This window comes from Capricornis sumatraensis, chromosome 10 (assembly GCF_032405125.1).
Source record: "Capricornis sumatraensis isolate serow.1 chromosome 10, serow.2, whole genome shotgun sequence".
Classification (NCBI taxonomy): Eukaryota; Metazoa; Chordata; class Mammalia; order Artiodactyla; family Bovidae; genus Capricornis; species Capricornis sumatraensis.
In genome coordinates this window covers 20,827,722-20,843,131 of record NC_091078.1, presented here as the reverse complement: position 1 = coordinate 20,843,131, position 15,410 = coordinate 20,827,722, and the positions used below count along the sequence as shown (strand labels likewise).

The 15,410-nt window shown below is 35.4% G+C and overlaps 1 protein-coding gene across 6 annotated transcripts in view; it reads right to left on the bottom strand.

The window, feature by feature from the left end:
* HERC4 (HECT and RLD domain containing E3 ubiquitin protein ligase 4) overlaps positions 1 to 15,410 on the bottom strand; it is a 124,567-nt gene that overhangs the window by 84,007 nt on the left and 25,150 nt on the right. For all 6 annotated transcript variants that reach the window (XM_068982137.1, XM_068982139.1, XM_068982140.1 and 3 more), the window contains exons 3-4: positions 10,064 to 10,223; positions 4,586 to 4,662 (exon numbers count right to left, since the gene is read on the bottom strand). In XM_068982137.1, coding sequence (XP_068838238.1) covers positions 4,586 to 4,662; positions 10,064 to 10,223 — 237 coding nt within the window. The remainder of the gene's footprint in view (positions 1 to 4,585; positions 4,663 to 10,063; positions 10,224 to 15,410) is intronic.

Here is a 15,410-nt window from a genome sequence, read left to right as displayed (position 1 = left end):
TCTGCAGTGATTTTGGAGCCCAGAAAAATAAAATCAGCCACTGTTCCCACTGTTCCCCCATTTATTTCCCATGAAGTGATGGGACTGGATGCCATGATCTTCGTTTTCTGAATGTTGAGCTTTAAGCCAACTTTTTCACTCTCCTCTTTCACTTTCATCAAGAGGCTCTTTAGTTCCTCTTCACTTTCTGCCATAAGCGTGGTGTCATCTGCATATCTGAGGTTATTGATATTTCTCCCGGCAATCTTGATTCCAGCTTGTGCTTCATCCAGCCCAGCATTTCTCATAATGTACTCTGCATGTTAAGTTAAATAAGCAGGGTTTAACAATATACAGCCTTGACGTACTCCTCTTCCTATTTGGAACCAGTCTGTTGTTCCATGTCCAGTTCTATCTAACTGTTGCTTCCTGACCTACATATAGGTTTCTCAAGAGGCAGGTCAGGTGGTCTTGTATTTCTATCTCTCTCAGAAATTGCCAGTTTACTGCGATCCACACAGTCAAAGGCTTTGGCATAGTCAAAAAAGCAGAAATAGATGTTTTTATGGAAATCTCTTCCTTTTTCGATGATCCAGAAGATGTTGGCAATTTGATCTCTGGTTCCTCTGCCTTTTCTAAAACCAGCTTGAACATCTGGAAGTTCACAGTTCATGCATTGCTGAAGCCTGGCTTGGAGAATTTTAAGCATTACTTTACTAGCATGTGAGATGAGTGCAATTGTGCGGTAGTTTGAGCATTCTTTGGCATTGCCTTTCTTTGGAATTGGAATGAAAACTGACCTTGTCCAGTCCTTTGGCCTCTGCTGAGTTTTCCAAATTGGCTGGCATATTGAGTGGAGCACTTTCACAGCGTCATCTTTCAGGATTTGAAATAGCTCAACCGGAATTCCATCACCTCCACTAGCTTTGTTCGTAGTGATGCTTCCTAAGGCCCACTTCACTTCACATTCCAGGATGTCTAGCTCTAGATGAGTGATCACACCATTGTGGTTATCTGGGTAGTGAAGATCTTTTTTGTACAGTTCTTCTGTGTATTCTTGCCACCTCTTCTTAATATCTTCTGCTTCTGTTAGGTCCCTATCATTTCTGTCCTTTATTGTGCCCATCTTTGCATGAAATGTTCCCTTTGTATGTCTAATTTTCTTAAAGAGATCTCTAGTTTTCTCTACTTGGCCACATTTGCTCACCCACTGCTACATTTTTTTTTACAACTGGCTTCCCTGGTGGCTCAGAGGTTAAAGCGTCTGCCTCCAATGCAGGAGACCCGGGTTTGATCCCTGGGTCAGGAAGATCCCCTGGAGAAGGAAATGGCAACCCACTCCAGTATTCTTGCCTGGAGAATCCTATGGACGGAGAAGCCTGGTAGGTTACAGTCCACGGGGTCGCAAAGAGTCGGACACGACTGAGCAACTTCACCTTCACCTTCAAACATCTTTTACTTATTTTTATAAAATAAATGACACTAATAATTGACATACTAGTAAGTGATTTTAAAAAATTCATACCATAATAGTACATACTTACTAAGTTTCTCTCCAAACTAGATCACCGGTTCCTCTTCCAAAAGACATGCACTCTTATCAACTGCTGATATGCATTTGCAGAAATACTCTTTGGACATTAACTAGCAGACATTTGTATATACAGAGATATAAAAATGTAGAACTGATACATGGTAGACACCATAATAATGGTCTGGATAAGTTTCAAATTAATTGTTCTATATATGTTCATGTGTTTATTTCATAATGAAACTCAAATGAGCTGATTTTTTTTTAAAACGTAGATTTGAAATGTTGCTCACCTGAGAAAAATTTATCAGTGCCTTCTCACTGTTCTTGGGATAAATACTTTGAACAGGGCTTATAAGGTTCTACAAAATCTACCTATGTTTCTGAGCTCATTTCACAGCAATCTCTTCCCTCACTTACTATACTTTGGCCATACTCACCTTCCTTCATATTTTCCAAAGCCAGTTTCTTACACACTTTCTGTCTCACATACTCTGCCTAAACCTTTCCCTCACGCTTGTCTAATTTACTTCTATTCTCTCCCAGCAAGGAGCCTTCCTTAATCTCCAAGATTAAGTTCAGTCCCCCTATACAGGATCTGAGTATCCCAAACCTTTTTCTTCACAGTCTTCTTTTGTAGTATATGACTATACTGTTATTTGTATGACTGAACCGTAAGGGCTAGGCTAGTCCCTAAGGGTGACTCAGTGGTAAAGAATCTGCCTGCCAATGCAGGAGACAAGGCTTTGATCCCTGGGTCAGGAAGATTCCCTGGGGAAGGAAATGACTACCCATTCCAGTGTTCTTGCCTGGGAAATCCCATGGTTAGAGGAGCTTGGCGGGCTACAGTTCATGGCGTCACAAAACAGTCGGATACAACTCGGCAACTAAACCACCACCATAAAGGCTAGTACTATATTGCTTACCACTGTGCCTAGTTCATACTGAGCGATCTGCTCCCCACCCCAAAAATTTGTTTTTCACTAAATGAATAAGACATTGCTAAAACATGAAGCTGAATAAGGCAAAAGAATACTGGTCAAGACAGAGAAACTGTCCTCATCAGTAAAGCCTTTGGGTTTAGATTTATCTTGAATTTATCTACCAAAGTATCAAAAAAGAAGGTGACAGGTAATATAAAAAAATACAGGGATGCCAGCCCCACCCCTCATTTTATTTCTTAGATGGAATAAATCCAAATCCCTTAACACGGCATATAAGGCCCTCTGTAACAGATTTGTTTTTACTTCAACCACTACTGAAGTATGAAAATGTCTCCCATGCTCTGAAAATACCCACGTAAAATTATATGCTGATACACAAATACACAAAATACTTTCCTTCTATGCCCTCACTAGTACTATTACTTTATCCAATCCTTAACATTTCCCCCTAGCTGCTTCTCAACAGGTCTCCAATTCTGAATTATATTCATCTTTCAAGACGCAGCAAATATGAATCCCTTCTTTACTGTTACCAATTCTATTGACAAACTACACTTTTTCCCTTATTCCCACAGTATTTTACTTTTACCTTGACCAAAAATAGTATATATTTTTTCTGCCTCAATTATAATATTTGTACATCTGCCTCTTCTATTAGATCACATGGTCCCTAAAACTGTCTCTTAATTTCTATCGGTATTTCCCTATAGTTCTAGTCTACTGTTTCATTCACAGTAGGCCTCACAAGGCATTTAATAAATTTCAACTAATAAGAAGAAAGCCACTGAAACTTACTTTTATAAATGATATAACAACAAACACATGGGGCTTCCCTGGTGCATGTGTGCTGGCTCAGTGGTAAAGCATCTGCCTGCCAACACAGGAGACATGGGTTCGATCCCTGATCTGGGAAGATCCCACATGCCACAGAGCAACTAAGCCTGTGCGCCACAACTACTAAGCTGTGCTTTAGAGCCCGGGAGCCACAGTTAATGAGCTCATGGGCTGCAACCTCTGAAGCCCTTTCCCTAGAGCCTGCACTCTGCAATAAGAGAAGCCACACCACAATGGGAAGCCTGCACACCACACCTGTAGAGTAGCCCCTGTTTGCCACAACTAGAGAAAGCCTGTGCAGAGAAACAAAGTCCCAGCAAAGACAAAAATAAATAAACAAAATTTTAAAACTATAAAAAAATAAATATATATGGCAGGTTCTCTACTAACTCATAATCGTTAGCGAGCATAGGAAGAAGTCAAAAGAAATAAGTGAAGGTAACAGGATGATTAGACGACTTTCTATTTCTAGTCACAAAAAGTTTATCTGTGAGATCAAATGAAATTGGGCAAGTTATAAACTTCCCCAGCTATGAAGGAATAATGCTCAGCAAGCTAAAGAACAATGAGATACAAAAAATCAATTTCATGTCTATATTCTTGCAAAAAATGATTGGAGAATGACACCATTCAGAATAACAAAGAACATCAAATATCTATGAGAAAATCTAACAAAATGTATGTAAGACCTCTCCACGGAAAAGAACAAAATATTCTTGAGACAAATTAAAAGGAGATTAAAATGAATGGGAACATATCACCAGTTGCTGCTGCTAAGTCACTTCAGTCATGTCTAACTCTGTGCAATCCCATAGACAGCAGCCTTCCAGGCTTCCCCGTCCCTGGGATTCTCCAGGCAAGAACACTGGAGTGGACTGTCATTTCCTTCTCCAATGCATTAAAGTGAAAAGTGAAAGTGAAGTTGCTCAGTCATGTCCGAGTCTTGGCAACCCCATGGACTGCAGCCTACCAGGCTCCTCTGGTCCATGGGATTTTCCAGGCAAGAGTACTGGAGTGGGGTGCCATTGCCTTCTCTGATATCACCAGCTGAAGAATTGAAAAACTCAGTATCACAAAGATTTTCCTCAATTTGATTTAGAGACAATGTACAACCCCAAACAAAATCCCAATAGTTTAATAAGTGTCTGTGAAAACTGCCAAACTAATTCTAAAATGTATACAGAAATGAAAAGGATAAAGAAGAACCAGGGCAATGTTTAATAAGGATGAAGTTGAAGGAATTTCACCTTTAAATAAGAAAGCTGAAAAGCCAAAAGAAACTAGAAGTAATGCTTACCTTTAGAAAGTGCAAGTGAATGATAGTAACCACAAGCAACCTGTACTATCTGGATATCCGACAAACTTTTAATATTTCTAGAAAAGAAGTAGAGAGATCAGGATTAGTTAATTCCATTTAATAAATGGATCCTGTATGCTATTTATTGACCACCTACTATGTGCAAAGAGTTTCCTTACCAGCAGTTCCTTACTAGCATGACTTAGCAGTTTATGCTTTTTTCACACAAGCCCAATTTATAAAAAATTTACGCTAAAATCAGTAAACAAAATCTAAGTATGAAAAATTAAGAGGTGTGATGAGAAAACACTGTGAAAGGACAATATTTAAGCACAGTAATCTATGCTCACACTTCAGCGCTTTCTTATGTTTTTATTATCAAAATTTGAAAAACTTTAAAGTACGAAACTTGGTAATATATTTCTAAGACAAATGTACATGATCTAATTTGTTGAAAATTGGTGTATTTGGCCCAGTTTAGTACATGTTCTCCTCCATCAGGTTCCTTAAGAACCAGCAGGGATTCCTATCATGTGATGCTACCAATTCACAAATTATGAAACCTATTCCTTTTGGACTAACCTTCTCCTTTGCATCTAAATCAGTGATATTAAATGTATTTAATTCTTTACTACAGAAACTTAATTCATATCTATTATGATCACTGATGTGTGAGGTCATATTTCTGCCATCTCATGCTTCTGCCTTACATTTTTTTAGCTTCCTTTCCTCCCCAATTTCTGATTTTCCCTTAACTGTAATGTAACTCTAAAGGCTAAGTGTTAAAACATCATGAAAATCAAGCAACCATGCATGAAGCATCCCAGGTTGTATGTAGTTCACCTTCACCTGGTCATTCTGCTATTCCTGAATTAACATTTTCAAGGAAAAAAGGGGGTGGGAAAATACAATATGTTTCTTATTTCCCTTTACCTGATACTGCCACCTGACCTGATTATGCCATTTGAGAGTCCGGAGCAAGTTCTGACCAGAGTGTCGATACCCATGATTTTCGGGAGGCAGCTTCAGCAAACCAAATTTTAAGCGGGAAAAAGGAGAGTTACTCTAATTCCATATTGTTGTATTAAAAATAATTTATTTAGTGGATTTATGTTAACTACAAAACTTGAGAGTTGTACTGCTACCACTTAGCAGAATCCAACAAGTTAACAGGGTCCAACATATTTTCAGATTTTCAAATATAGCAAAAGGCTATATATACACTGGCAAAGCAAAAACAGGAATAAAAAAATACATGGATATGTACAACTGTGAAGTTATTAAACATTTACTGTTACTGCTTATGCATATTAGGCATATCATACATTGACTAGTGAACGGTATTAAATCATTTTAAAAAAACAACTGCTCCTGGTATCAAGCCCAATTTGCAAGACTAAGTAAAATCTTTTCAAATTCTACATTCTAACAGCACTGTTTTCACCTTCACAGCATTTATCTCTATAAATTACTGGAATACTTATTCATTTAATTATTACTAGTATACTCTGCTAAACAATAGCTCTTTAAGAGTGGAATATTATCTTATACTCATGGAATCCCGAGCACCTACCACAATGCCTGGCAAAATGTATGGGGAAACAAAAAGTATGTCAAGTGTCCACTGTTTGAGGATAAGTCAATCTGTAACTACTTTGAGGCTTTAGTATTAAACTATTCATAAAGTTTGCCCCCAAAACTTCAAAATTTGCACAGCAATTTACACTCAGTGACTCTCATTACCAAAATATTATCATGCAGCTTAGACTACAGGATGAATTTTTTAGTTGTGTCTGCTCGAGAGAAGTGAGGATGTTCTTCTGTGGCATTACTGTTTCAAAAGAAAGAAATCTCTGCTTTTGTCTCTATGGAGATGTAATACACTGAAGATGAGGGAGTGGAAGTGGGAAAGAGAAGAGGGTTTGTTTTGTTTTTTAAGCTTTCAGGAATTTAAAAAAGAAACAAAAATACTGTTCTATATATGAATAGTGTTGGTGCATTTTTCCTGAAGAGACAAGTCCGAAAATTCTTAATGAAACGAAGTTTTACAGAATTCATCAAAAATAATGCCCAATGAGTAAAAAAGATAATGTAAATGTTTTACAGTTTTCAATTTTTAAGAGGATTCAAATGAAGTTAATAGGAAAGTCAAAACAAAAGAAATTTTGTAAATAAAAATATATTTACACATGTATATGAAGATTCCTAATTAATAAGAACTATGAAAAGAAAATCAAAATTTCAGATGTCTAGGGTAAATATTCTATAAATACTTATAAATTTAATCGTAAAGTTTAGAGTTCTTGTCAAACATTTTTAAATGGCTACGACATCACTAAAATTATTCATTTTAAAGAAAATAATTATTTCTTCACTGAATTTTGAAAGATGTTTGAAATTTTAAGAAAACAGTGCATAAACCTGGAAATAAGATTTATACACCCCTCCCTTGAGAAGCCTTGAAATCAAAACATAAATTGCTGAATATGTGTACTGTTGTATTGTTACATTTTTCCAACTTAATGTACAGGGGCAATATGGGCAGAAACCAAGCATTTCCAATTTGTCTGCAAAGGTAAAATGCTTTACCAACCATTAACAAGAAACAGCGAAAAGTTTGAATATAATTAAGAATTTAGTATGAAATCAAGAATTTGAAGAACTAAAGCATTAAATATTCTGCCAATTCGAAAATCATCAAGGTGTATACACTAAATAAAGCTTTCTGTATGCCAAATGTACCTCAAGAAAGTGGTCTTAAAAATAAATTTCCCAGTAAAACATAATCAACAATTTTCCATTTCCCAATTAAGCCACAACTTCCTTATTCATCTGAGAAAAGTCGTAGCTGATTTTGAAAAATTTAGGCTAACAACTGATCTAGTCTCTACCATTAAATATTCTTTAATTTTCTTTTTAATCTGAAATACTCTGTACTTTCATATGCTGATACTAATATTAGGCAGAAACTGTAACATACTTTTTGGCCATGCCATGCAGCTTGCAGGATCTTAGTTCCCGTACCAGGTGATGGCCGACAGGTGAAAGCAGAGTCCTAACCCCTGGACCGCCTGGGAACACTCTGCAATATGCTTTCAAAACTGAGTTAAATCAAGAAAATCTATTCATATGTCTAAGTTGCCTCCTATCATATGTTTTATTCAAAACATATGTGAAAGTTACAAAGCTGGCTGACATTTCTAAGCACCTAGAAAAAGGTTTGGATCTAAAAAATGATTTGGTGTTGAGACTTAAAAAGGAAAAAAAAATCACTAGTGGTCTTTCATAAAAACATACTCCTACTGTACTGAAATACTAAATTGCCCTTTAAAATATGAAGTACCAGTAAAAATTTATATATATGTATACATATGTGTGTGTCAGAACAGATCCAAATCAGATTAGCCCAATGAAAAACTGAGAAAGTTCAACAGGAAGGACACCCTTATACACAGATTAAAACTAGTAAGATGTTCAGTAAATACATAAACAGAGAAGTTTAAGCCAAAGGACTCAATTAAGATCTCTTACAGGTCCCCATTCAGGTTCATTAAAAGAGCAAAGTTACAGGATTATTGGGCAACCTTCAAATAAACTGTCACATAATAAAATTTTCTCATCTTTCTCTCTTTACTAAGCATCTATGGATTACTGTCTTAGACCAGAACTGAACAAAAAAAAACAAAGGAAAATTCAGTGGAGTGAAAAATATGGGAAACTAGACAGCCTTGCTGTGAATCATGGTTTTGAAAATAAGGACTTAGAAAATCTAACATCTAACTCTCTTTTCAATACTAAAAACACAAAGTTCTTAAAAATCTTAAATAAAAAAAATCCCATTCTACAATTATTACTTATGGAAGGAAATAAAGGCAGAGAGAACGTGACAAATGTGAGATCACTCTGTTCCTATGAATGCTTTGCATTTTGTAGCCAACAGCCATTTGGCTGCAAATTAACATTTTCTAAAAGAAATCAAAATTGAAATGACTAAAAAAATTCAATTTACTTAGCTTAAGGAAAAAATTCTCTCTCCCAACAGCACCATCATTAAAGAGGCACTAAAAGCATAACGGGAAATGTGTTTGCTATTTAATTGTTATTACAGAAGAAACAAAAGGGAAGAAATTTGGGGAGTTTTGCAGAATTTGATTACAGGTTAAAGAAAACACATTAATGAGACATATCCCAAAACAGACAGCTCATTATTAGAACAAATATAAAGCATCAAACTAAAGATGAAAAAAATATTTTAATATGCTAAAACAAAACAAATACTTCAAATGTATAGTTTAAGTTTTTCAACAGACACACACATACACACACACACACACACATTTAATAAAAAGATATGGGCTTGCTGAAGGTACTAGCTACCATCCCTACTTATAAAAAAAAAAGTCATTTCTAATGATAAGAGCTCTGTTCTGGTTTTTTTTTTGGTTTTTGTTTTGTGGTTGTTTTTGTTTTTTGCACCATGCAACTTAAGGGATCTTAGTTCCCTGACCAGGGATTGAACCTGTGACCTTAGCAATGAAAGCATGGAGTCCTCACTGGAATTCCCTCCTGTTCTGAAATGTATTATTTCTTGTGCTCCAATTTCTTATCCTAGTAGTTATCTATTTCTTAAGCCAGGGCAAACATTAATAATGTTAAATTAAAAACAAAATATCTAAATGTGTATACTATAAAAATGCTACCTGGAATAAATGTAAAATTAGTGTAATACCTTGGTTCCCTAGAGAGTTCTCCTTTATCCCTATAACTATTACCAAGGGAAAAAACATAAATAAAGAGAGTTTAAGGAGACAGGAATTTGTATAATTTTAAACAGTAAGGACAAGTTAGTGTATTAATTATGTACCCAAAAGAACTGGATATCCTTCTTTAAACCTTTATGTTCAGGATTACAGTTTTTAATATTAAAGCAATGGTTATGCCCTATGTAACTCTGTAAAACTACAATACTGACTACAGTATTGATGAAGCATTGCTTATTTTTAAACTGAAATAATTCTATGATCAATCAGTGGTTAGCATAAATTAAATTGTGGTCAATGCTATGTAAAAATGTAAGTGAATTATTCTTTTTACTCTAAGCATGTGGGACTTTGAAATTCAATAAAAACAATAGACTAAAAAACAAAGAGAAAGAAACATACAATCAACCAATATTTAATGGTTTAGTCTTAATCCACTTAAAGATTTCAGTGAGAGAAAATTTATAATAAAGTGTGCATTCTCTAACCCCTTATCTTTACAAACATACATAATCTGGGAGAAAATATGAAATATACAAAAAACAGCATTCAATCCAAACTAAAGGCAAGCACCTACCCAATAACTTGCCTTTAGGGCTTAAAGGGGAGGAGTAATTGTATATCAACTCTTAAATGCCCAGTAGTAAGCAGAATGATTTAGATAACAAATTTAGTATAAAAGATTGTTAAAGACCCCTTTGTCGGTCACCTTTGTTACCTGGGTACTCTGATACATTCCTCTGATCCTAGCAGGCCAAGTTGTCCATCAGAATCGAGACCCCAAGCATACACCTGGCCCTTGTCATTTAGTGCTAATGTATGAGCTTCTCCACATGAAACAGCTACAATATTTTGGGCATCCAGGGCAACAACCTGCTCTACAGAAATCAGAAACAGAGACATTATGTTCTAGTTTTAAACTCCTAATAAGAATATAGTCTTCATCTTGTACAAAAAAGCTAAGGAAATGCTGAAATACAGACTGTAATTTAGTTATTCTACAAAACCTAACAAATACATTCCACACAAAATTCTCACTGTAGTAAATACAGATATATGTCACAGGGCATAATCAACTCAGATTATTAAGTAACTTGATTATTTGGGGGAAGAAATTAAAGGTATATAAAAATTTTCTTGGGAATTGCTCTTCATTCAAAACCATTACCAATAAAAGGAGTCCAGCTGAAAAGGAATCATTTGAACAAATAGGCTGTTTTTTAACAATAAAATCATAACCAACATATGTATTACCATATGGGATACTACTATGGAGTGATTCTGAAACAAATGAAATAATCTGAATTAGCAATTTCTGATAGGAAACAAATTCTTTACAGATTTCATAAAGTATCTACTAGATATGCTGAGGAGAGAACTGAAAGGCAATGTGACTATAACAAACGGATTTCAGTTTATGGGCTGCTATTTTAATGTGAAAGATATAAAAACTCCACATGTGGTTAAAATATGTTCAAGTTTTAAATCAGAAATTAATTTAAAATATTGGCCCTCATAAGACTGTCAATACCCACCGACAAATCAGTAAAGAAAATGAAATTGCTTCCTTAGTCTCTTTAAGATGTGCACTATCAGTTTTTTACTAGTACACACGTTTTTTTTAAAGACATCATTTAAAATTAACCTCTAAAAAAAATTAACCTTCTTTAGCCTAATAATAAAGCTATGTCTTCTATAAACTGAAAGTGTCTTATTGCAGAGCTGCTAAAACTGAACCAATAAGAGTTTCCTCGGAAGCATATTCTAGCTCAGTGTACAAATACAGCTGTTCAGTAATAAGACAGATTACGTCACAGAGGTTTGAATCCCTAAGTAACAGAGAAAATTCAGATTGCATCTGAATTACTTATTCTGCATCTTGGGGTGGGAAGTTAGCCCTCAGACAGCCTTAAGAATTTGTATAACTCTAATGATATGTCTTTTAAAGTACTTACCTTAAAATACTATGAGTTCATTATTCATGAAGTTGATAAATAGTACATGGAAATTCACTATGTGAATCTCTCACTTTTTTGTGTGTATTTTATATATATACATGTTTTTATAAAATTATATTGTAGAAACATATGAAAACAAAACATAACATATATAACATACTATCCTTCCTCCCAAAAAAATAAAAGGACTTAAAAGTATGGTATCATTTATTTACATCAAAACACTCCCATACATCTTAATTATGAAGAAAGAAGTAAAATGTAAAAGATCTGTTAATCTTTCACAGAGGACCCCTAAATGAATCAATGTCTCTCCAGAACAATCTTCAAAGCAGATGGAATAAAGAGCAAAAAATGAGAGGATGAGAAGAAGGATGAGTAAGACTGGTTGGTTCAACAATGATATAGGTTGGTTCAACAATAATATAGGAAGAACACTTAAATTTGATATCAATTGCTATAAAATCAAAGATACCAAAAATCCAAGAAAGAAAGAAGACACAATCATTCATGCCAAATATTAATATTTACTGTATACTTCTTGTGCTCTAAGTACTAGAGAAAGATAAATAAAACAGAGTTCTAGTCCTCAAGGAGTTTACAGTCTATAGAAAAACAAGCGAGATAAGGAGTCTTATTAAAGGCAAAGGTAAAGCTATACAAAAGGCACCACAGGAACATGAAATATTTTTAAAAGATACTAGGAAGAATTTTGGAAGACACTGACACTAAGTTAAGTATGTGAGGAAAGAGAAAGAGATGCCATGTATCTGTTAGAGAAAATTCAAATTACTTCTTCAAATATAGTAAAACAAACTAAAAGCAAACTGAAGCAACTGATTTTAAAAAAAAAAAAGAGGGAAAAAGTAGTTGATGTCAATAAAAACATAACCTCCCTAATATTTAAAGACTAAACAGGAGGAGGGGGGAGCAGAAGCAGCTCAGTGAAAAAAATGCGCAAACGATGTGAACTGACTGTCCACACAGAAAAGGAACAGAAATGGCTCTTAATCCTATGAAAAAATGTCAAATCCATTGATGAGAGAAATGAAAATTCAAACTACGCTGAGAAGTCAACAATACACTCAACTTGGAAAATTCATAAAGCCATAAACTTTCAATTTGTATACTTCTCTATTTGATTACAAAAGTTTACATATATCAAAAGAATGAGAAGGCAAGCCACTGACTGGAGAAATTATCTGCAAAACACACCCCTAATAAAAGACCTATCACCCCTTCCCCCAAAATAGATCTATATATTAAACGTTCTTAGAACTCAACAATAAGAAAATAAACAACCCAGTTAAAAAATAGTGCAAATGACCTGAAATAACACCACACCAAGAAGACATAAAGATGGCAAGTCATATAGCAACAGAGAATTGCAAATTTAAATTAACTACCATTATAAGCCTATTAAAATGGTCAAAACCCAAAACACTGACAATACCAAATGCTGGTGAGGATATAGAGCAACAGTAGCTCTCCTTCACTGATGATGGACGTATAAAATGGTACAGATACTCTGGAAAACAGTTTGGCAGTTTCTTACAAAACAAACCATACCGTTATATGATCCAGCAATTGTGTTCTTTCACATTTACCCAAAGGAGCTTAAAACTTATGTCCACACAAAACTCTGCACATGGATGTTTATAGCATCTTTATTCTTTCCAAAACTTGGAAGTAACCAAAATGTCCTTCAGTAAGTGAATGAATAAACTGTGGTATATCCAGAGAGTGGAATATTTTTCAGTGCTAAAGAAATGAGCTATCAAGCCATAAAAACACATGGAGGAGACTTAAACGCATATTACTAAGTGAAAGAAGCCAATCTGAAAAGGCTACAAAATGTATGCTCCAACCATATGACATTCTGGAAAATGCTTTTACTGGAGACAGTAAAAACATTACTGGTTGCTTGGGTTTAAAGGGAGGGAGGGATGAACAGGTAAAGCAGAGGGAATTTTTAGGGTACTGAAACTATTCTGTATGGTACTATTACTATTCTGTATAATACTAAGTGAGCTTCCCTGATGGTTTAGACAGTAAAGAATCCGGCTGCAATGCAGGAGACCCAGGTTCAATCCCTGGGTCGGGAAGATCCCCTGGAAGAGGGCATGGCAACCCACCCCAGTGTTCTTGCTTGGAGAATTCCATGGTCACAGGAGCCTGGCGGGCTCATTTCATTATATAGTCATCAAACCCATCAAATGTACAACACAGACAATGTTACAGTGAACTATGAGTGTGGATGATATGATGTGTCAATGTAGGTACATTAATGGTAAGAAATGTACCCCTGTGGTACAGACTGGATAGTGGGGGGCGGGGGGGGTGGTGGTTGTATATGTGTAGTATAGAGTACATGGGAACTCTCTGTACTTACTACTCAGTTTTGCTGTGAACTTAAAACTGCTCTTGTAATTTTTTTTAAAAAGCTTATTTATAAAAACACACATACACCAAGATAACATTTTTCATCTCATAAAATTCAAAAGTCAGATAACAATCTGTTGGGAAGAAAGGCACTCCTGTATATTCATAGTGGAAGCACAAAATAGACACCTTTATGAAAAAAAAATGTGTCAAGACCTAACAAAACATACACAATTATCTTTTGGTTCCAGATCTAGCCTACAGATACACCTGTGTACTAAAGGGCAGCAGAATTGCCAACTCAAAATATGCCATTTTGGCATAAGGATTATTTTGAACTGAAGGCCACTAAGAAAAGCTCTCTGCTCTCCTTCAATGTGCCTAAAAGCAGAACATAAATCTGTAGAGGTGCCCTATCTTTCCTCTCTACCAGGAAGGACAGGAGTTAATCACTGGAGACAACTCTAGACCCTTATCAGCTGAGAGACAGCACCAGTACAAACTATGTAACAAACTTTACTCAATACCCCTTATCTTTCTTAAGTTTCCCCACACATTTACCTCCCCACAAACTGCCAAGCCAGAAACTCAAAAAGCCGTTTTCATCTTGTTACTTCTCTATTTATTGTCCTTTTAAGATGCTATATAAGCCCATGTTCCACCGTCCCCTTGAGTTACTCATTACTGAGTGCTAACGCCTGTGAACACAAAGCAATACACTTATTCTGCTTTTCTCCTTGTTGATTTGTCCTTTGTCTACATAGGCAAAGCTGGAGAATCTAGGTGTACATATGTGCTACGTCGCTTCAGTTGTGTCCAATTCTTTGCGACCCTATGGACTGTAGCCTGCCAGGCTCCTCTGTCCATGGAATTCTCCAGGCAAGGTACAGATTCTTCAACTGGAATGGATCGCCATGTCCTCCTCCAGGGGATCTTCCTGACCCAGAGATCGAAAATGAGTCTCTCATGTCTCCCACATTGGCAGGCGGGTTTTTGGTTTTTGTTTTTTTACCACTAGCGCCACCTGGGAAGCATACAAATATACAAATATGCATGTGTGTGAATGTGTGTTTTTACATATATCTGCAGTACTGTATAAAATAACAAAAGACTGGGAATAGTCCAAAGATCCATCAATAAAGGATTTTGTTCACACATTGGGATTCTATGCTCTGAAAAATAAAGAGGAAATGCTGCAAGCTGGTGTGGAAAGATCTCAAGGGTATATTATCAAGGGAGGGAAAAAATCAAGATGTGAAATAACATACATGATTTGTTATTTTCTGTCACAGTTACCTATGTTTATTATAGCTACAAGGGATGTGGATACAGAGGGAAATAGGGTGGTCAAATATAAGAGCAAAGCTTCTCAATGTGTATTTATTTTGATTTCTGAACCACATGAATATACTCTCTACTCAAATTTGAATAATTTTAAAAATTAACCATTAAAGAAAATAATTAAAGCAATGTATCAAGACCAATGTTTTCACTAAAACTTAACTGAGCTCTTTAAGATTCCTCTACATACTAAAAACTCAAGATAAATAACTTTGGTTCTCTTAGAATTTGAGCCCCATCAAATTACTAAGATACCTATTTGGAGTATAAATAACTATTACATACCTTGGAAGAAGTACTTAACACAGGCTTTTCAGACAACAAATATACAAACTAATAAGTTCTCTGTACAATTTTTTTAAATTATTTTTTTTCCCCAAATGG